Source organism: Stylophora pistillata, chromosome 10 (assembly GCF_964205215.1).
Source record: "Stylophora pistillata chromosome 10, jaStyPist1.2, whole genome shotgun sequence".
Taxonomy (NCBI): domain Eukaryota; kingdom Metazoa; phylum Cnidaria; class Anthozoa; order Scleractinia; family Pocilloporidae; genus Stylophora; species Stylophora pistillata.
Genome location: NC_142528.1, coordinates 15092993 through 15114056, shown reverse-complemented (window position 1 = coordinate 15114056; position 21064 = coordinate 15092993). Strand labels below are relative to the sequence as shown.

Below are 21064 nucleotides of genomic sequence, written 5' to 3'. Positions count from 1 at the left end.
CTTTTTCCCAAAAAATGCCCAAAAAAAATGCTAGCATAATCGAGAGAGGCCTAGTTTTGGGGGGGGGGGGAGGGGGTAGGTTGTTAAGAGATGTCAGGTTAGGTTGATCGAATGAGAAAGTTGAATACTGACGATGTAAATTTCATTGTTCGGATCATAGATTGTGTCCCTTGCTGCATTTTGCTTTTTCTTTTGCAATAAAAATAATAATAACAATAATGGAATGGATACGTTTTAAGGGGTTAAAGTTTTCTACGGGTGCTTCAAATTCTCACAGAGAGAGCACGAGCCGACTCACATATCATATGAAAATGAGTAAGAAAAACGACTGAAAAACGTGTCAACATAAAATAGCATAAAAGGAACGATGAGATTAAACAAAGCACCTTGAAACATTTTTACGTAAGCGGATTCTTTTTTAATCGATAAACTTAACCTGCGAGATAGTAAGATATTTAACTATAGCCTTCAAGAATATTATCAGTATTAGAGAAATTTTTTCTTTTCTTTTTTAATTTCTGAGCCCAAAGACATAATTAACTGTGCGACTCCAGTTTTCGCTTTGTTTAATTTGCATATCTATATCATGACATCGTATCATAGGAAGCATGATAATTCCATTAACGTGTTTGTTCTGAATGCGTGGCTTCCGAGCAAAGCGAAACGATTATAGAAACACTTAGCTCCTACGCTTTAAACTAACCTCGAACTGTATTTTTCTCTCACGCATTCTTGATTTTTTTTTTCACCGAACACTAATTCAACTGACTTGAATTGGAAATAGCACAGATTTTAGAAGAGTTAAAACATTCTAATAGACAGTGTACTTCAAATGTTAGAGAATGACAGCATAAACGTGAGAGCCGAATGAAGCTGAACACTCTCAAGGAAATGCACTTTAACTTTAATGCCTACAAGATTTCCCCCTCTAAATACTTTTGTGTCACTCTACAAGGCTAAGAGAAACTTGTGGGTAGATTTTAATTAATATCTTCAAAGTAGCTTTGAGGGTAAACAATCAATATAATTATCATAAAACTTCCGATCTGCCCTACATTTCAAGATTTTGTTTACACTGATACCACTGTCATAACTGAACACGTGTTCCTTGTAGCAAATGCGTGTGTCGGGCTCTCCATAAGCGCGCGCTGCGGAGATTGGCTTTTTACAGAAAGCTGTCAAGGATTACACGGTACATTCTAAAAGGAAAATGATAGTACTATAGTTCGACTGCGTCTATAAACTGATTTTAATTATGATAATATACCCTTGCAAATCATGAATATACGTACTATGGATATACCATCTTTTCCCATTTCCTGGCGTTTATTTTCCATTAGCTTTTCCCAGAGTAATCTCTTGATTTCGAACCTAAGCTGTGCTACAATCCACTCAGTTTAGTACAAATTCCACTCTGATTTAGGCTGAGATTTGACGTGGCTAAAATTAAGTGTAGAACCAAGGACATTTTACCTGTCCAATTCAACGGGTTTTCCGCAACTTGACTAAAACGTTAAAAAGTCTTCTTATTTTTCGCATATGCGTGCGTGTATGTGCGATTGTTTTAATATCCATTTGACATCAAGCAATTACGGGAACTTTTTAGACTACTACTACCCCCGAGAGGCTTTTGTGGATAGACGTATGAGGTAGAATAGGTGACGAAGGCACCTTAAAGCCATCAGGGTCATTGTGTTTTAAAAAATGAGCCTTATGTGGTAGGCCCGGTCTGTTCTCGAGTATTATTTTACCTCGTCTAAAATATTCTCCACAAAACAGGTTTTTGAATCCAAGCCGGTATTGCACAGAGTGAAAAGCGAAAATCAACGGATTTAAGAATGGATTGATCAATGCAATCACAATAGTAGAAAAATGCGCTGGAGTGTTGAGGCGAACCAGGTCGAAGGCGAAACACAAGTAGTAAATCTGATTTGGCAACCAACACAAAGCTAACACCAAGGTGGAAACAGTTGCCATCCGACTGATGTTGTTGCGCATGTCCTGTCCCATTCTGCGGCTCAATACTCGTGACTTTGCGGTTGCGTTCAAAACGCGTGTATACAAGTTGCAGTTTATCGCGAACGGGATGACAAATTTGAACGCGAATTGAGCAATCCCAAGGAACTTGTAGACAGCTGGCACAACCAAAGGAATCTTGGCGATTTCGCAGCGTTTTGAAGTTGCTCTTTCCTCTGGGTTGTATTTTACTTCAAACAGCAGCAAAGAGTTTGCAAATAGGGATAACGCCCATATTACAAAGGCCTCGCAGACAAGACGTTTTTTATGAAATTTTGCGCGGTATTGGAGAGGTTTTGTGACAGCGTACCAACGTTCTATGGCAAGTGCGACTGTGATGTAGATAGAGGTAGTTGCGCTCCAAAATGTTAAGAAGTGCGACGAAATAAGGCGACAAAATATCTCCCCACTTACTCTTCCCTCGGGCGCGGGAGGAATTTCTTCAAAGATAAATCCTGGTGTCAAAAAAGTGACGAATGAAACCAGCAAGTCAGTTATAGCCAGGTGAAATATATTCACGTTGTAAGGACTTCGAAGCATAGTTTTGTTTTTGATGTTCACGACACATACCATAAAACTCCCTATGATAGTACATAGGACATTAACAGAGAAACAGATGCGAAAAAATGATCCTTCCTTTTCTGAATGAGGAATCCGTTGTGAGAGAACACTGTCTTGTTTTTCTCTTGTATGATTCATAAGAAATTCCATGGTCGGTTGAGACGGAATTAAGGCTATGATCAATAATAAATTTTCAGACCTTGGTCTTGCCATGTTGCCGTTTGCAAAAATGCTCACGTTTTGCCGGCGAAGCTTTCTTAAGGGCAAAAGTTCAATTCCACGCAAGTGCAATTGTCCGATTTCTTTTGAAAGATAATTTCAGTAATAGCAAACAGCAAACTTGATTGGCTGACGCTGTACATTAAGCATTCACGAAGTTGTTGTGCTAAAATCAGGGAACCAATGAGAGAGCTTCTCCATGACGAAAAGATAACATAAGCAAAAAAAATGTAAAAATCATGTATGATTGTTTATAAATTGCCTTAAAAAAGGGAAAAGAAAAAATATGTTATCTTGGCTTCAATATCAAAAGTCATCATAGTTGATCCGATTTGTCAATTGGCCGTAGGAACCAATGCTTATTTGCGATAGTGATTTTTTATAAACGCTTTCAAGACTGCTTCAGTGAGGTTTGCCCGCACGGGAAATAATTAATGGTTGACAGTTTCTTCCTAGAAATTATATTCATATTTGGATATCGTTTCTTAAACCCTACACCTGTTTCTCCGTGTCATGCGGAGTTATATAGGCTAGCTTATTTAGCACGTTTTATGGTAGCCTCATGGAGAAATCAGTTAAAAATTGCGTGGTATGGAAAAGCTTTACAAAGTTAGCAAGTATGCTACACGATGGGCAGTGTAATCTATGTCTTTTGAAGAATTAATAAGCACTTTTTTTCTTATGCCGCCCTTGCTTAGATTTCGTCTTGATAAGCCAGTCTAACTAGAAACAAGATAGCCGTTTTATGCTACACCTGCCTGTTTGTAGTCCATGATCAACACTGCGCACAATTTCGTTTTGAATTATCACTCTGTTTCGTGCAGTTGTGAATCGATAAAATTTTGCCAACGATTCAATCAGGCATTTCTACTTCGAAGGAATCGTTACCTCACAGAGACTCCTTCACAGCAAGTGACTTTGCAAAATTACAACCAGTTAATTTGGACTAAATTTAGGGAAATCCCTCCATCCCCTTCTCCCTCACACACAAACACACACGCACGCACACACGCACACACGCACGCACACTCACTCTCTCTCTCTCTCACACACACACACACACACACACACACACACACACACACACACACAGGTATGAGTAGCATCTGGTATTCAAGGGCGCGGAATGAGTTTCTGGATCACATCTCTTTCAGTTTTTGCAGCAGAGTTGCACTAAAATGTTATGGTTCCGCCAACGTGACGCTTTGTTTTTAATTCTGCTCACATCCATTAAAGCCAGCACGTGTTGTATCAAAACTACGTGCCTCTCCATTTCCTGAAGGTGTGAACGACTGCATTATCTGAAATTCTAATTCAATATTGTATTTCAGTACAGCTGCACCTGACAGTGTATTTTTTTTCTTTCACCGATTCGTACGTGCTCCGAAACTTTTTTCATCCAAACATTACAGCGTTTGTTTTCTTCGGGAAAACTGAAGAAGAATGTAAACTCTGGAATTAATTTTGCGAGAATCCAAAATTTCTGCGACATTTAGGAGAGCATTTTATGGACACTCTATAGTGGGTTAACTCGAAAATTAAATTTCTGGCAACACTTATACCAGACTGGTCGTGCTTTGGAACTTGATGTCTTTCACACTTGTTTTTCTTTCTTTTTTTTTTAATAAACCCTGAGTTTTCAAGACATATTTTGAGCAAAAATTTCACATAAATGTAGATGTTTTCCCTTTTTACCATTAAAGAGGGCGTTCTTTTTGATAAACAAACCTTAACTATATAAATTAACATAATCATATGATAGCATCGTCTCTCCCTTGGGAGTGGATGTCTCCCTTGGGAGTGGATGTCTCTATAAAATTTTGAACGGAGACGAACTGCCCACAGGTTGATATTCTCGGCGGCGCTTTCAGGGAACACCGATGACCAGAGAGGCTGCCTATATGAAAGAGGTAATGATCTCTTTGGTTAGGTGGAAAATGAGGAGTGTGGAAAGTGCGGAGTGCGGGGGTTTGGAAAATGCAGAGTGTGGAAAGTGCGGAGTGCGCACTTTCCACACTCCGCGGTTTTCACCTCACCTATCTCTTTTTTTTTTTTCCTTTATATGTGTTGCATTTCTCACTTGTCTGTAGTAGAGGCCTGATGTTTGTCTGGCACTACGTCCAGTTTGGGTAGCCTTTATCTTGGATTTTTTAAACAGCGGAGGATTGGGGGAGGAAAGGAATTTTCCCTGATGGGGTGATCGACAGGCAAAAGCCTTGGGGCGCCAAATTGCGCTTACCCGCTCGTGAGTTACATCTAAAAGTATTTACAATGGACCAGCAATTAAACTGGTTCTCCTCACGGTTTTCTGTAACAGCAGCTGATGAAATTCACCCTGTTTTACTCTCTCCATCCTGAAGAAGATCCCTTTTGGACATTACTGACACTACTTAAAGTACTCTAATCCCGCCCTGGCCCCCCCTTCCCCACTCCAGATCGTTTCTCTCCTTCTTTGCTGAGGCAAAGTATCATATCTCGCGTCTATCCTTTGGATGATCAATTTTAGGAAGCCTCTCTCCTAATATCTGATAACTGATGTCAAAATTTTTCAACTCCAGATTGCGTTACTACATGTTTGCTTCAGGACAGATAATTCAAACAGTTTTGAAATGTTTAATGTTTTGGGCGTATTTTCCCGCGCGGTATTCAGGTGATAAAGGAGCTTCGTTAAAAAAATAAAAAATTAAAGAAAGTAAGAAGGAAAAATGAATTTCGTCTAGCGTCTAACTCAAACAAAGGATTTCAAGCAAACTATCGGAAATTTTTTTTTTCTGAAAACGTCCGCCAATAGTCAAGCAATTTCAGCTGTCGAACCAGAAGAAACAGTAATAGTAATTAGCTTTAGTTTCCACCTGAACGCGTCTCATTTCTGGAAATCTGGCTCAAGCTTTAACCTTTCAGACAGTATGGGCCGCCGGTAGAGGATAGGTGTATATTAACAAAAGGCCTGTAAAAGTTTACAGTCACACTTTTCTCTCAGCAGAGAGAGATAAGAAGAATTTTTACAGACTCATTTCTTCTGCCTGTCCGAAGAATATACGCACCCTTTTTCGTCTTGTTGCGTAATAATGTAGACGGTAGACTCTTGTTCACTGTATACTGTCTATGCGATAATGTAAATCGCGTGAGCGTGGTTCCACGACTATTACATGAGAGCAAATCTGCAAGATAAGATCTCTTTCTGGACATACTGTTTCTTTTGGTTAGTTGTACTTTTGCTTCTTTTTACAACGCGAAAAAGCAAGCATACAGTGCGCATACAAAAACACCAGAAGGCAAAAGTTAAAATTTTTAACCCTTGATTTGCGCGTAACTGACCCGTCAACAGTTAACACTTGACAATGTTCATACGATCGAAGAAAAGCGAGGGAAAATAAAACAGTGAGCAGAGTGACCAAGAACGGTCAATTTTCTGACAGAAATCAAGTAATCTCAAAGGCGTTTGAAATATAATTCATTCACTATCTTTTATCCCGTGGAAAGACTTAAAGAGGCATTTAAGATCTGTTATCGGTATCGTTTATTTAGATCCTATGTAAAAACGTGCTCCTGGCGAAAATCCGGAGATTTCCATACCATCGTCCGTCTAGACAGCGTACGACAAAGCGTAAACATTATGCTTTTCATCTAAATCACTGGAAAATTACGATTGTTACTGTATTCCGCAAAAACCCAAAGAAGCACGTGTTCTCGGCTTCCAAGCATAAAACATGTCCTGATGAGGCCAATGGTATATCTATCGTATATCTTGCATGGAACTATTCCTTTGTTATACAATCATGGTTCGTAAAACTTCAGACAAACAAAATTCAAGGACTTTTCAAGGACAAAAAGTGGTTTTCAAGGACTAATTTTTATTCATAAATCTAAACCATTTACGATTGAATACACATCTGCCCATCGCTCAACTAAATTGAAAACAAAGGGAAATGAAAAATTCATCGACCAAAACATAGCCAAACCACATGTTTACGTTGCCCCTTAAAACAAAAGCACATGGTGGACTGCCCCACATCGGAGGCCTTGCACATGAAATTGAGGCACAGATCCAACTTTGCTTCCTGTACCACTCATGTTTTATACCGACCATTTTCGCTTTTTGGTAGTTACTAGTGGACAAATTTTCCATAGCAAAATCGTTTAATTTATCAGAAAAGCGATAAGGCGCACAGAAGTTGCTAAGTTTCAAGGGCTTTTCATGACCTACTAAGGAAATCAAGTACTTTTCAAGGACTTAACAAAATTCAAGGACTTTTCAAGACGACCGTTAAAATTCAAGACCTTTTCAAGATTGTATGAACCATGTACAATAAACTTTCGAAAAACTCATGGTAGAGGGAAGAGAGGTGGGTTGTAATTTCGTACTATTTGATTTCTCGTTTACCTTCGGCCCTGTACCCTCCCCCTGCCCGTACCCTTCTATTTAATCCCATCGCTTCCCGTCCCCAGTCCGTCCTCAGTGTCTCCATTTAAAATAGAAACTTTGAGCTCGGTCGCGCGTTATAGAGGTGCCAAACGGATTTTCGTTCCTCTGAATTTGCTTTGATTTAATGTCACAAATGAAAATACTTTATAAATTATAATTTCCTAAAAATTTCGAGATAAATTGATAGCTCCGCATTCTTGTTGAAATCTCATGTTTTAAAGAAACCAATTATCACGTCTAAAGTAAGATTGACCCTTTTTGAAAGCATAAAACTAAGTGAAAACTGATTAATTTTTTCAGGTTATAAAACTTCGTTACGTTTACGTCTAAGTCACATTTTCACAAGAATTTTTAAGAATAAAAGTACCGAAGTCTGCCTTCATTAGCCTTCATCAATGGGCGTCCTCTAGAATGGCTTAAATATTCAGTTCTCCGTTAAAAATATTTCTTGTTATATTCTATACGAAAAGATGGAATTTATATAGTAACAGCACAATTACTCTTCTGCAGAACTTTCCATAGCTAGTTCTACAGTAAGCTAAATCACGTTCGTAAGTTGATTGGTTCTTTCTCAGTTATGATCTATTGGAGGACAGACGCATAGATGACGTCACCATTAACAATTTTCTGCTTCTTTATCATACAAAATAGACTCCATGTTGCTGTGTGTCTGTAAAATAACAGATCACAAAGGGCATTAAAATTGTGATTAAAATCTGTGACACTGCGCCTAACAAGCCAACCTCGTTCTCATCTTCCCGCCCCCTTGAGCGGGGCGGGAAGATGAGAGACCCTGGGAACGAGGTTACTTATGAGCTCCTTAATTGTTCTTACCACATTTTGACATCATCTGTGATCAACTCAACAGACGCACAGAAACATGGGATACATTTGTTACACTGATATGATCGAAATATATCATGTTAAAGAACATTTCCTTGTTAGGCATATTCCCTATTGTTATCACAACCCTCAATTTAAATTGTGTGGGAATTTTTCAAACGCTCCCTGCAAATCCTGCTAATGAGCTGACATTTCGCGATCACAATTCCATTCCGCCACAGTTGACAGCTATCTTCATCTGGTAAGACAAGTGCTTTATCTGATGAACTATCCCAGAGTTTTGCGCAGATCTTGGTTTCGACAACTGTCCTCGTGCTTCGCCAGGAAGGTTTACGTTGGAAAATGTGGAAGAGCGATCACTTCAAATTCATCTTCATCCTGTAGAGAATAATAAAAAGACAATTTTATTTTCTAAAACTTGCGATCGTTTGACTGGACACAAATTCACGATCGCGCCGCCGCCTGTTACGTTTCACTTTCTGGAGTCCTCTTCCAAATTCTTTGGCGCTTTCGGTTGGCGCTGCATATTTCTGCCCGAATAATGACCCAACTATTACGACACAAACATCCCTCCGTTAACACAACAACTCTCTAGATCTGATTGTTAATTCTCCCCTCTAGCTGCTACATATTTCCTTTTAAATTGGTTACGAGAATTTGGTGTTAGATCAAGACTACCAACTTCTACCTGATAAGCTTGAGTATTCTCATTACCCTTTTTCCTGGATAGTGGAGGAATATTATAGGGAAAAGCTACATGTTAATCCCTTCTGGAAGTTGAAGGGTTAATCGACCCGACCCACGCCTCCCGCTTTTTTTCGCTCCGCCGCTAATATCGCGCTCTTTATTTTGTCGCTTCCTTTTGCTAACTAAACGCGTAGAACAGGCTACCCAACTAATAACACATTCGTTACCTGGGGACTTTCTAATGGTTTTAACGTCGAAAAAATTAAGCTATTCGTTGACGCTTTGGTAAAATGGCTTTCCAGTTAAGTTACTGAAACTTTAGAGAAAAGCTTGACGAATTCTTGAAGACATTAAACGGTCATAAACGTGTTCAACGAAGCAATTTAAACGTCTCTTAACGTTACAAAGTTTGTATTTAAAATTGACATAACCATTTCACAACAACAACAAAAACGGAACTAATCTCAGTTACAACATAACAAAGGACCAACTAACCTCTTCGTCCACTTGTCTGATGTTTTGTTGAAAGCAGTTCTCACACACTCTTTCAGGATTCATGTAACCGAACTGAGGAAGGCGAATTTTCTGTTTTGAACACTCACTGCAGAATACTTGACCACATGCTCTGCAAAGAAAAAGTATCAATAATTATTAATAAATTTTCGGATCTCCCTGTAAAAACTTTCTTGAACTTTCTCCGCCTCATTACAGTAAAAAGCGACGGGCGGGATTCTCTGTCTAAAACGCACTGGACGTAAAGTGCTCAAACAGAGTAATTTTCAACTGAGTGTCGAAGGAAAACTAGGATTGCACTGACTTTGCTTCACTGCGATCTGTTTTGTGTGGTCACTAAAACTCGCGTCACCCTCGCCAATAATCGAACCACTCACACGCGATTTCCTTCGTATCAGGGAGTTTGCCTGTTCTTACTTTCATTTGACTTCTTAACAGCTCATCGATCGCGATTTTTTAAAATCATTCTGAGTCGTCCTTGAGAATTCTTTGGTTTGGTTTCACGACAATTAATTCTTCACTTAGTTCTTCTGTTTTGACCAAGCAGATAGTGCACGCTTGAATTCTACCGGCTCTAATGGTCGCCTCTTCGGGGACAAGCCAGTCCCTCATAGGAATCGAGAATAGCCGACTGACGGCGAATTACAAAAAAGCAACACAAGGTCATTCTTAAATAAAAGTTATCATAATACGTTAGGACACAAGTCACATGCACTCTATACACTGCTTAGTTATTTGCTTTTGACCTTGAGTAACGATTAAGGGATTACTCTCAAAGGGTAATGAACTCTCACCTGCAGTGATGCTATCCAGCGGACGTCACAAAGTGAGAGAGAAAGAGAAATAAACGTAAATGATTACGAAGAAATTTTGAAAAGAACTGGATGTTAATGGAGAAACATTTATTAACCCTAAGCAATATAGGAAAACATCTTAATAAGAGTCAGAAACCTGAAGGGTTATTTATTGTTACCCAAAGTTCAGTGTAAGTTCTTGGTTTATTTTCACGGCTTTGTAAAGAAAGTCAGTGTTTACATTTTGTTTCCTCCAGTTTTGTAGCATTTATTCCAAAGACAGGCACCCACCGAAGTTTTGAGTTTAAAAGTTCTTTTCGTAGGTTTTAAAAGAAGGGCACGTCTGTAAGTAAGGAGAATAACGGAGCGAACCTACATACCTTTCTCCTGAACTGAGTGAATCTTTGCTTACAATCGGCACATTCCCGCGCTCGCTCATCCGGAACCCATATGACTGAGTCCAGCGGCTTGGTAACCATCGGCTGAAATGATCAAATGAAATAAAGTCAATAAACTACGATCAATCCATCTTGTTGCCTTTTTTTATTTACGCTCGAGCGTGGCCAAAATGTTCTTGACTTTCACAACGTCAGGCATACGACTGTACAATGTACGGAATGTTTATTTCCTCCGAGGTATCTGTTTCGCAATTCCATCGATTTTTCGGCTCCCTCTAACTATCCGAGACATGCCCTTACCTCTGTGTCCCCCTCGTCATCCTGGATGGCCGGATCCTGAGTGGACCAAGCTGTCTCGTCGAATCTTAGGAAGTAATCTACCCACAGCTGAAGTCTTCTTGGGTTGGACACGGGAAATAATGTCTACAAAGGGAAAGGACAAGAAAATATGAAAGTGGCTGAGCTAAAATAATAATAATAATAATAATAATAATAATAATAATAATAATAATAATAATAATAATAATAATAATAAGGAAGGAGACGACGAAGAAGAGGAAGAACTAGAACAATAACAACAAGAGAGATGGTCCGACAAATGGTCGGCTCGAAAATAGCCTCCAGGTAAAAAGTGGATAGGTTCGACGACAAATAATTATCTGTAACATCTCGTCATGCTTTTTCTTTGCTTTTTTTCTTTTTCTTTGACCTATTTTAGGAGTGTTCTGATGCCACATTTCGGAAAGTCAAGACTTTCACTTCCACAAGGTATTTTAACTTAAAGAGTTAAAAACCTTTTAGAAAGTAAAAAATTTTGAAAGTCAAAATCCCTCAATTCCTTCGAAAGCGTGTGGTGTTTTAAAACCACAAGCCCAGGAAATAACATGCTGAGGAACATACTAATAAAGGAACATACATCTCACTGCTTAAAAAAGCGGTGAGTAGCATGTGAGGGACGTTCCTCTTGAAAACAGTTCCGGTGCGTAAATAACGTTTTCTAATCTTACCTCGTTATATTTCCTGTAAGTTGGATTCCGGAAGGAGTCTTCATCCGCTCTTAAATGAGCCCATAGTGATAAGGTTAAAGTTGATACTAGCATTTTTTTTCGGTCGTTCATGTTATTACAAAGAAAATTTCCAAACCTTCAAAAGAAAAACACTTTAATCAGGATACAAGATATTGGCTATGGCAGGAGACAAAAATCTTTAATGAAAGGAGAACATGTCGGGGAGGGGGAAGTTTACAGAGAAAGGTTTGTAGAAAGGGAGGAGGGAGGAGAGGGTGGGATAAGGGGGAGGGGAGGGGAGGGGAAAGAAACAGCAAATGGGTGAGGGGAAGAAAACATTCCACGTGACAAACAAATAACAAATACTTACCATTGCGAATTAACCTGTTCTGCTATTCTAACTAAATACAGCGGAGTAAATTCAAAAGCACTAGGAAACTGTTGCACAATCTGGAAGGCAGAAAACAAGCAGAAGTAAATTAGTAACTAAAGAGAATGTAAGAGGTTTGTTCGTAAGGCTACCCAATAATCATGTGACAAACCGAGTCAAAGGCAAACAGTACCAACAAGCGAAGACAAATGAAAAGACACTGATGATCCACTCAATCGCATAATTAACGAACAATCGTTACCACGAAATTTAAAGGCAACTAGTAAGGTTGAGAAAGGACACATAAAAGGAGGGAAACACATATTAGTGAGTATCAAAAATACATAACCAAACAAACATTTAGCAATAAATTAATCGACTGACCTGCCACACACAATCCAAGAACTGTAAAAACACGGGCGACCGCTGACTAGGACATGTTGGATGACCGAGCCGATCACGGAACCGGTGACCAAAAGATATCCACTCCTTTTCTATGAGAACCTTAAATTGGAGGCATTCAAAGTTATTTTGAACTCTTTTAAAGGGGATGTATGCTCCAAGAGGCATTTAATTATGTTTTTCGCGATTAAAAAAACCACTGTTTTTTTAATTTTGTTTTTTCAAAATAAAATGTTGGAGTATGACATTTGTACCTGGAATCCTGTTATTGTTCTGTAAAACGGATCCAATAGGAGTTGAGCTAATGACGTCAGCTGTGACGTTCGATCCCACCCGTCACTGCAGTGCACCACGGCAGCGGCTCCCTTATCAACAAACCGTGCTAACGTCACGGCACCCTGGAGCAAACAAGCAAACGCAATAAACTAACAGTTGAAAGCTGAAAAAAATGTAATCCCAATAAAAACCACCCCTGAACATAACATCGCAAAGACCCCCACGGGTGGAATAAAGTGTCATTAAATTGTCAAAATTATCTTTTAAGTTAAAACTTATTGGCACAAATAGGAAGTAAGTATTGAGTGTGAGAAAATCGAAATGGAGAACCGCTTTTTTGAAATTGGAATTTCATGCGCGCCGCCATGTTGGATCGTAAGACCACTATAGAGAGGGCCGGATTTTTTGTGTGTGTACGCCGGCCGGCTTTTCTTCCTTTTGTGTTTACTTTTTTACCCAAAATAAGGGGGAGGGGGGGGCAGCCCCCCTGGACCTTTCTCCTAGATCCGCCACTGGATACTATCAGTGTATCAGTACTAAGACAATGGAAAGACGTCAAGAAAAAAAAAAAAGAGATTGTGTAACTTAATTAGGCAACACAGTACCTTTAGAATACAAGTGATGTAGGCCAACCACTGGGTGGATTCCAAATGGGAAAGCCATTTCTTCTGTGCCGAAGACTCACAGACACCTTGCAGTCTGTACAAACTATCTCTCACAGCATGAATATTAGGAATATCAAGGAACAATAGCTGACAGCCTTGATAGCGGTTTATGGTGTCCTCCGTTCCTTTTCCCTGTGACAAAGACGTAATTATGTGAGTAAATAGTAGGAAGACAGCTAAAAATATATCTCGTAAGCAGGGATGATCATGATCAAGAAACACAACAACAAGAAAGCGATAGGACAGCGGGTCGCTGAGGGAATACATCATCGAATGCTTTAATCACAGCGAAGCATAATGTTTAAGCCAAATGGCTCTAAAGCTGACGCGTTCCAGTCAACAGGCGTTCAAATTCTCAACTTACTTTCAACATGTTTCCACCAGCAGCAAACATCGACCTTGCATCAAAGATAACCAGCTTGTCTGCAAATTTGTTACACTTTCTAGCAGTGCTAATGACAGATTCATCATCAACTGAGTTCTGAAAGAAGATAACATGAAATTGAGGAAAGGAGCAGTTCATCTAAATGTCCGCGTTTGTATGTCTATCTGTCTGTCTTTCTTTCCGTGTCTGTTTGTCGGTCTGCCTATCTGTCTGTTTCTCTGTGTGCCTTTATGTCTGTCTGTCTGTCAGTCTACGTGACTATCTGTCTGTCTGCCTGTCTGTCTGCCTGTCTGTCTATCTGTCTGCCTGTCCGTCAGTCTTCCTGACCACTTGTCTGTCTGTCTCTCCCTGGGCCTTTACGTCTGTCTGTTTATCTGTGAGTCTCTGCGTGACTATCTGTCTGTCTGCCTGTCTGTCTGTCTATCTGTCTGCCTGTCCGTCAGTCTTCCTGACCACTTGTCTGTCTGTCTCTCCCTGAGCCTTTACGTCTGTCTGTTTATCTGTGAGTCTCTGCATGACTATCTGTCTGTCTGCCTGTCTATCTGTCTGCCTGTCCGTCAGTCTTCCTGACCACTTGTCTGTCTGTCTCTCCCTGAGCCTTTACGTCTGTCTGTTTATCTGTGAGTCTCTGCGTGACTATCTGTCTGTCTGCCTGTCTATCTGTCTGCCTGTCCGTCAGTCTTCCTGACCACTTGTCTGTCTGTCTCTCCCTGAGCCTTTACGTCTGTCTGTTTATCTGTGAGTCTCTGCGTGACTATCTGTTTGCCTGCTTGTCTGTCAGTCAGTCACTCTGTCTGTCAATCTGTCTGTCAGTCTGGCGGTTTAAAACTTTCAGTTCATAATCAACTATATGTTACCCGCCAGTGCATCACAATATTTTTTTTTTAAGAAATCGCCTGTCTATCTATCTATCATTCATTTTACAGCTATATCCTTCTCAGTGACATTAAAAGGCAAATATCTGAAAACAAATGAATCCATCCTAGAGTCCAAATGTAAAAGTCGAACGAGCTCTTTTAAGTGGATAGCCAGTGAGAGAGCGACGAGTTGACTCACGTAAAGGTCCTAGACTAAAAAGATTGAGGGACTGCAATTTAGGACAATAAACTAAATTCTGTCTTCTTATTAGTCAATTTGGGTAGTACACCACAGTCAGGCAAAGGTGTCACGGCGCGTTCGGTTTCATTGACTGACTACGCTACCAACTTTCCATGTAGCTTCCGTTTAGAAACTACCCTTGATACTTGGACATGGAGTTCTTTTGAGAGATATAAAATAATCATGTTTTCCAAGCGTCTTCCTTTTCACCCACTTGACTACAAAAAGTCTACCTAACATATTACCTTAAAAGCAGGTCCAGTCTTTGGCTGTGCACAGCGCATAATAAAATTCCCCTTTTTAAAATTGTACCAACAAAGGACTGGAAGACGACCCTGTTACAAAACAAATACGGACACACTTGTGAGCATCTTGAAAAGGAAATGATCGCTAACTAAAGAAGCTCTTGATTCAGTGTTTAGTAAATTCTCCTTGTAAGTACCATAGGAAATCTATTGAAAAAGGTATGGAGAATATACGCGCTGATGTTAGCACCACACCTATTAAAAGTTAGTAAGGACCAGTTATGAGAAAAAGACCTAGTTGATTACTACACAAAACTCTAGGGAATTTTCTACTATTTCCAGACGAGCAAAACTCATTTCCTTTCCCTAACCTCAGTCCTCCCCGAATATATGTGTGGCTATTAGAGCGGCCACGAAGTAACATTTTGGTCGAGTGAGGGCGAAATAAACACTAAAGAAACACGAAATACAAAGATACACGTTTCAACTTCAAGTGGCCCAACGGCGTTGTAAGACAACAATACAACTGTATCTTTTAGCTTGAATAGCCATCGTTCTTACTATCCGTGCAACGCCGGATTGTATCAAGGAAAAAAATTAAACACTATATTGATTAATTAACTAACTTACTTTGCTACGAAATGCAGCACACTCTTTCAGAGTAGAATCCTATTGAGAAAGATTATGAAAAATTAACATCGGTTTGGCCAAACGAAATCTTAACGTGGAGCTAACGACTTTTCTCAGGATGCTTTCGACTTCGTAGAAACCACTACGCTGTTCGTGTGCGGGTTGGTGGGACACCTTCACCACTAGCCCAAATGTTTTTTTCTTGAATTTAATCTTAATTCCCTTTCCTTAACTCCCGGGGTACTCCCCTATAAGGGCCTTATGGCGACGTGAGGCCAGCCAGGGTATGTTTTTCGAGATTTTTGTCTTAAACAGGGTATCGAATTTATCATTTTTGGTGTTAATCAGGGTATCGATTTATCAATTTTTTTCTTAAACAGGATATCTTTTCTTGGAAGATAAACAGCAAAATTCTTACAAGCTCTAATTTTAATTAATATTGAATTCCGTTGATTTTGGCATTGATACCAAGCACATTAAATGTCTTAAACAGGGTATCAAAAATCTGAATTATAACATAACCAAAGTAAAGCGCGCGCTCTGATTGGTCAATTTAGCGTCCCCCATTTGCCCATGGGTGTACGCTGCTGACGTGAGCAAATGCAAAGGCTATTTTTTCGCGCGCGCTTGTTTTTTCTGGTCGCGTAAGATTTGTTAAATAAAAGGGAACTCTTTAGCTACAATGTATCAATGTTATGTTATAAAACAAATGGTAAACACCACAGCGTACACTATTGAGTTATGGATGCACTTGGGAGGTTTGCTAAGCACTCAAGAAGCTAGAGTCGCTCTCGGCTATCACCTCGAGCGACTCTTACGCTTCTTTCGTGCTTAGCAACCTCCCGCGTGCATCCATAACTCAATAGTGTACGCTGTGGTGTTTACCATTTGTTAATTATGTCTTAAACAGAGTATCAAAAATCTGAATTCTGTCTTAAACAGGGTAGGAAAATCAGTGATATTTGTCTTAAACAGGGTCAGGGTATGAGGGGCCATGCCGCACCTCCCCACCCAGGAATATATCGAGTGCCCCACCGGGCCTTAACTATTCTTGTTAGTTTTTGGTTGTTATCACTTCGGGAGTGTTCTTTTTCTTCTCATTACCTAATTCTAATAAACAGGGTTCTTGTCGATTTGGTTTCATTCACTGAATAAGTTGAATTTCATTCAATCAGACAAACGGGAATCTCTTCTCTCCATTTAGCCCTCCGAAAAGGCTCTCCAGAGTTGTATTTTCCAACAAAAGCCGGCTTATAGTTCAGTGTAAACGGACGAAAGCGGAGGTTTTCGAAGACGTGTGGACCAACGAGAACATTTTCAATACGCTTGAGTGGACGCCTACAATTTTAACGTTGTTAACGCTAAGAACGGAGTCTCATTGAGACATTTCAGACAGTGTGTTATTTCCTTTACCTGTATTTCTGCAGGAACATAAAAAAGTGGCGGGTACGATGAGCAAAGGAGAAACTCTTGGTTGATCACACTTACACGCCATTTGTCAGAGACCTAAAGTAACATTAAAGGAGAACAAACATTTCATCTACATGTACGAATCATCACATCACCATGTTGGGCCCATCAAAACATTTTGAATTGATTTAGGACATCTTCGACTGGAACTACATGGTGGACTTAAGCGTCTGCAGCCACAAAAAGTGACTGGGAGTTTTGTGTTAGTTTTTTTTTTCCTCAGTTAAACGTTACTCTGATACCACGACGTGGTGACTGCAAAATGGTGTCCATAAAAAGGAAAGTGGGACGGCGTTGTGTCAAGTTCCTCTTTGATAAATGAATTTTCAGTAAAGAATATGGATTGTTATGGGAGGGTTGAACTGTTAAGAAGTGTTCGTCACATCGGAATTTCTCTAAACTAAAAAAATATTTCACTGATGAAAAGTGTTTCATATCTGTCACATCAGGTTCCTGTTTCAAACGTTTTCTTAACGATGCGATGAATACTTGGCACAATCCATTGTAAAGGCATCATTGTTACAAAGTGGTTTATTCAACCAAGATCCAGTTTTCATTGTCAAGGAAGAGATCTACCCCGGTTATCCCGTTTGGGATCAAAACGTGGACAAACCTGCTGCCTTGCAAACTCCTCATGGAAGTCATACACACTCCAGCCGCTTAGTTCTGTGTCCCTTGGCAGTGTTCTGGGGGAGAAAAAGTCACAAAACTACTACACCAAAATGATCTTTTAGCGAGAATAATAATAATACCTCAGTCGATATAATTATCTCGTATTTTCTTGTCGCCTACCACAGTGGTTCGTTTACTTTATTGAAAAACCCAAGCTGCCGCAGAGGGACAGAAAGTGGTTATGATAGGAGTTGGGAGGGCCTGGGGAGAGACAACCTAACCATACCTAACTCCCTCCATCAAATCATCGTAAATATGTATTTATTTCCTTTCTCTTTCTTTTCTTTTCTTTTCTTTTTTTTTGGGGGGGGGGGGGGTAGGGGCGCTATTTCTCCATCGACTCCTTAGGTTCCGGAGAACTCTAAAAGAATTATATAGCTAACTTTTTGAACATTCTTCGACAGAAGAAATTCCGCTGACTTGATTAATTTACGCTAAGACTAAACTATTACTGTCTTCATCTTTGATAACGACTGCGGCTGGCACCGAACGCGAAGGAAATTCGTTTTGTGATGTTAACCCTTAAGTTGGTAACACAATACTTTTTTTTGTCACAAACGAAGACACTACATCAACTGGAAAAAATCCCAATCTGAAGCAAAAGACCTCGGGAGTAAAATAGTCAGTTACAAGTAATCTAATATTACTCTGTTTGCACCACTGCAGACAATTACGCAGTAACTTTACTAGCTGGGGGCCGTGCGTATTCTAAAATTCTCACTGTGTGACTGTTTCACACAAACGAGTTCAATGATGACCGTGACTGGTATGATAATATCGACGGAAATTCACTTACTTAACAAAGTGCAGCGACGGAGGATTGTCGACAGCATTCAAGGCCAGGTACTCTAATCTTTGATAAAACACATTTATGTAAAGATTTAAAAATCTGCAAAAGAAAAAAAAAGAGAACAAAACTATTTAACAAGTTGTTGCAAAATTGTTGGAACACTGTGCCTAAACAAGAGCGCTCTATCATCAATAGAGTGCTTTTTTATTGAATTTCATGAGACCAAAACCAAAGTAATCACAACAGCCAATCAGAACAAAGGAAAATATCGCAGGGAGCCAATGAGAACTCAAAGTAAAAACAGGCAAATTTCCTGAAGCGTGAGAAAACGCGGGCGACCATATCTCGTGTGGTTAAAGTTTTGAATCTGATTGGTCAAGAAAGTAGCGCAAGTTTTACGGACCAATCACGGAGCAAAGAAAGCAAAACCCCAGCAATCTCGGGTTACTTTCGACATTCATTTGAAAATTGCTTATTAGGCAGACAAAAACGTAGACATTGTTCCCTCTCCCCTTTTCGTACGTAATAGTGTAAGTTAATGACATGGTGTTATAACGTTAGCCAAGACGAAGCTCTCAAACCGTCAAACGGAGAACATTTCCTCTGACAACGACAGCCGCCTTTCATCGTCTGCTCACTCGTCGCTCCTCTCCACCAACTGAGGGCCAGGAACAGGTTGTGGAACGTAAGAGATTTTTATCAGGGAGGGGGGGATTGGGGGATGGGGGGAGTTGTAGGGATCCGTGAATGGACACGATCACGGAGAAACCGTTTTTAGCCTCTTCAAGATTTGTTTAGGAACTGTTTGTACATCGAATGAAATTATTTCTCTATATACTCACGCGGACGCTGGTATCAACTCAGTCTTCAATCTCTCCGACGCATTACTTAATGGTCCTACACCACTGAGAGCCGCCGCTAATAATCCTGGACCCAACACCCCTGAGCTACCTTGAGGAACAAGCTGCGGACCATCAGACCCATGTGAGCTGACACCCGCCACACTGCTACTACTACTACTACTACTGCGTGACAGGATCTGGAAACTGCTGCAACTGCTAGGTCGTGTGAGGTTACCTGTGGAGTCATTTGGCACGAGAAGGTCTGTTGGTTGAGACTGGCCTGAAGGCTGCTTCCCTGTTGTACATATTGTATTCTCAGCGTCAAGGTAAACAATATCTTTAGAAACGGCAAATAAGAAGAAAGGGAGATGACCCAGGGAGCCGATGAAAACTCGAAAAAGGGTGGGGAAACGTGAGTGACCAAGCGCGCCTGGTTTTAATTATGTATTTGATTGGTTGGGGGAGTAGCACAAATTTTCCCAACCAATCACAGAGCATAGTTAAGCAAAACCAATGCAATCCCGGATTATGTTGAAAACTGCTCTAGGAGAGATGTGAATCATCTCAACCCAGGAACGTGAGATAAAGAAGTTCTGGATTCTCAGTGAGTATCTGAATCGAATTAGTCTATCGTTTACTGGTGGAACACAATGCTTCGTCGTGGACTAAAGACGGTAATTTTGCCGCATTTTGATTAACGGGATATTTCTAGAATGGAAAAGTACTTTGGCAGATCAAAGAAAAACCGTTTTCCAAAACTACGGTTGTCTCACCTTCAGTGCCCTCCCCTTCCGAACCTATTGACGGCAGGCTTGAGTCTTTGATACACTCTGCACTGCTGGGTTGCAATGAAGCAAGAATGGAATCTGGACTGGACTGCATACTTCCTGGCTCCGGAGGCAAATAAAAGCTTTGCAAATATTGAGGTTTTCTCATGAAGATTAGCCGGATGGTACGGAAATCCCAACATCGTATAGTCAGGGTCTTCACATCAGAGACACCAGCATTGCCTCTAACAGTCCTTGAAACAACCTTAGCGAAAGACAGAAGAGAGGGGTTATGTGTTTAAGCATTCAGAGTGCTAATAAGGACTTTAAGCAAACCACGACGGCAACGGCGACGGCAACGAGAACGTGGAAAAACAATTGATCTAATTGGTAGAACAATAGCCCAGCACGTGTGTTTTAAAACTTTGTACATTGCTTAGCCGTCCTTTACAAAACAACAACGCGAAATCCCCAAAATTGCGTCGTCTGCGAAGCGAAACCGCGGCGGCAAATTATTTTAATTTTGATTTGGAACTCAACGCTACTTTTATGCGTTATGTTGAGTTTGAAGTCTGGCGCCTTATGAGACGGCAAACACATGCAGCCATTTTCGAAATTCTAACTAAAAGTAGAAACTCCTTTTTTTAATCGACGTCTTCCGTGCCGTTGCCGTCCTGACTGCTTAAAGTCCCTAATAACTCATCCATAAACCTCACATGTGTTCAGTCAAAGTAATTAATAATTAATACTCATTAATAATCAAAGGTTAGAAAAGGAGCGTAGGGTCTAACACCAAATAAGGGCATGTTCTTAGTTACAGGTTTTGTTGACATATAAAGATCACAATTCTCAAACTAATCGACTTTCTTGATTCTATTTACATGTATTTTTTCTTTTCAAAATAAAGTCTTACAGTTACTTGTGGGTGTGGTCTGAAGTGAAGTTTGCATCTCATGTAGAGAATACTCCAAAGTGATCTCTGGTAAAA

At 40.1% G+C, this 21064-nt stretch overlaps 2 protein-coding genes across 3 annotated transcripts in view; both read right to left on the bottom strand.

Moving 5' to 3' along the window:
• Positions 1-412: 412 nt before the first annotated feature.
• On the bottom strand, positions 413-3542 carry LOC111339138 (galanin receptor 2a-like). Its single transcript, XM_022945726.2, has one exon. It carries the CDS (start codon positions 2788-2790, stop codon positions 1603-1605), a length of 1188 nt encoding a protein of 395 aa, XP_022801461.2. The 5' UTR covers positions 2791-3542; the 3' UTR covers positions 413-1602.
• A 3088-nt stretch (positions 3543-6630) lies between these two features.
• Positions 6631-21064, bottom strand: part of LOC111339157 (uncharacterized) — a 23405-nt gene continuing 8971 nt past the window's right edge. Inside the window, exons 8-25 of one of the 2 annotated variants that reach the window (XM_022945748.2) lie at positions 20083-20341; positions 19310-19604; positions 18474-18566; positions 17619-17691; positions 16949-17041; positions 15536-15574; positions 14906-14995; positions 13542-13658; positions 13118-13309; positions 12491-12634; positions 12219-12338; positions 11835-11914; positions 11465-11600; positions 10758-10880; positions 10440-10541; positions 10060-10070; positions 9248-9377; positions 6631-8443 (exon numbers count right to left, since the gene is read on the bottom strand). In XM_022945748.2, coding sequence (XP_022801483.2) covers positions 8396-8443; positions 9248-9377; positions 10060-10070; positions 10440-10541; positions 10758-10880; positions 11465-11600; positions 11835-11914; positions 12219-12338; positions 12491-12634; positions 13118-13309; positions 13542-13658; positions 14906-14995; positions 15536-15574; positions 16949-17041; positions 17619-17691; positions 18474-18566; positions 19310-19604; positions 20083-20341 — 2145 coding nt within the window. In that variant the 3' untranslated portion in view covers positions 6631-8395. The remainder of the gene's footprint in view (positions 8444-9247; positions 9378-10059; positions 10071-10439; positions 10542-10757; positions 10881-11464; positions 11601-11834; positions 11915-12218; positions 12339-12490; positions 12635-13117; positions 13310-13541; positions 13659-14905; positions 14996-15535; positions 15575-16948; positions 17042-17618; positions 17692-18473; positions 18567-19309; positions 19605-20082; positions 20342-21064) is intronic. The other variant, XM_022945750.2, reaches the window with a different exon arrangement.

Bases quoted from the DNA above. Each gene is read 5' to 3' on its own strand.
- LOC111339138 (XM_022945726.2), bottom strand. From the start codon at position 2,790: ATGGCAAGACCAAGGTCTGAAAATTTATTATTGATCATAGCCTTAATT.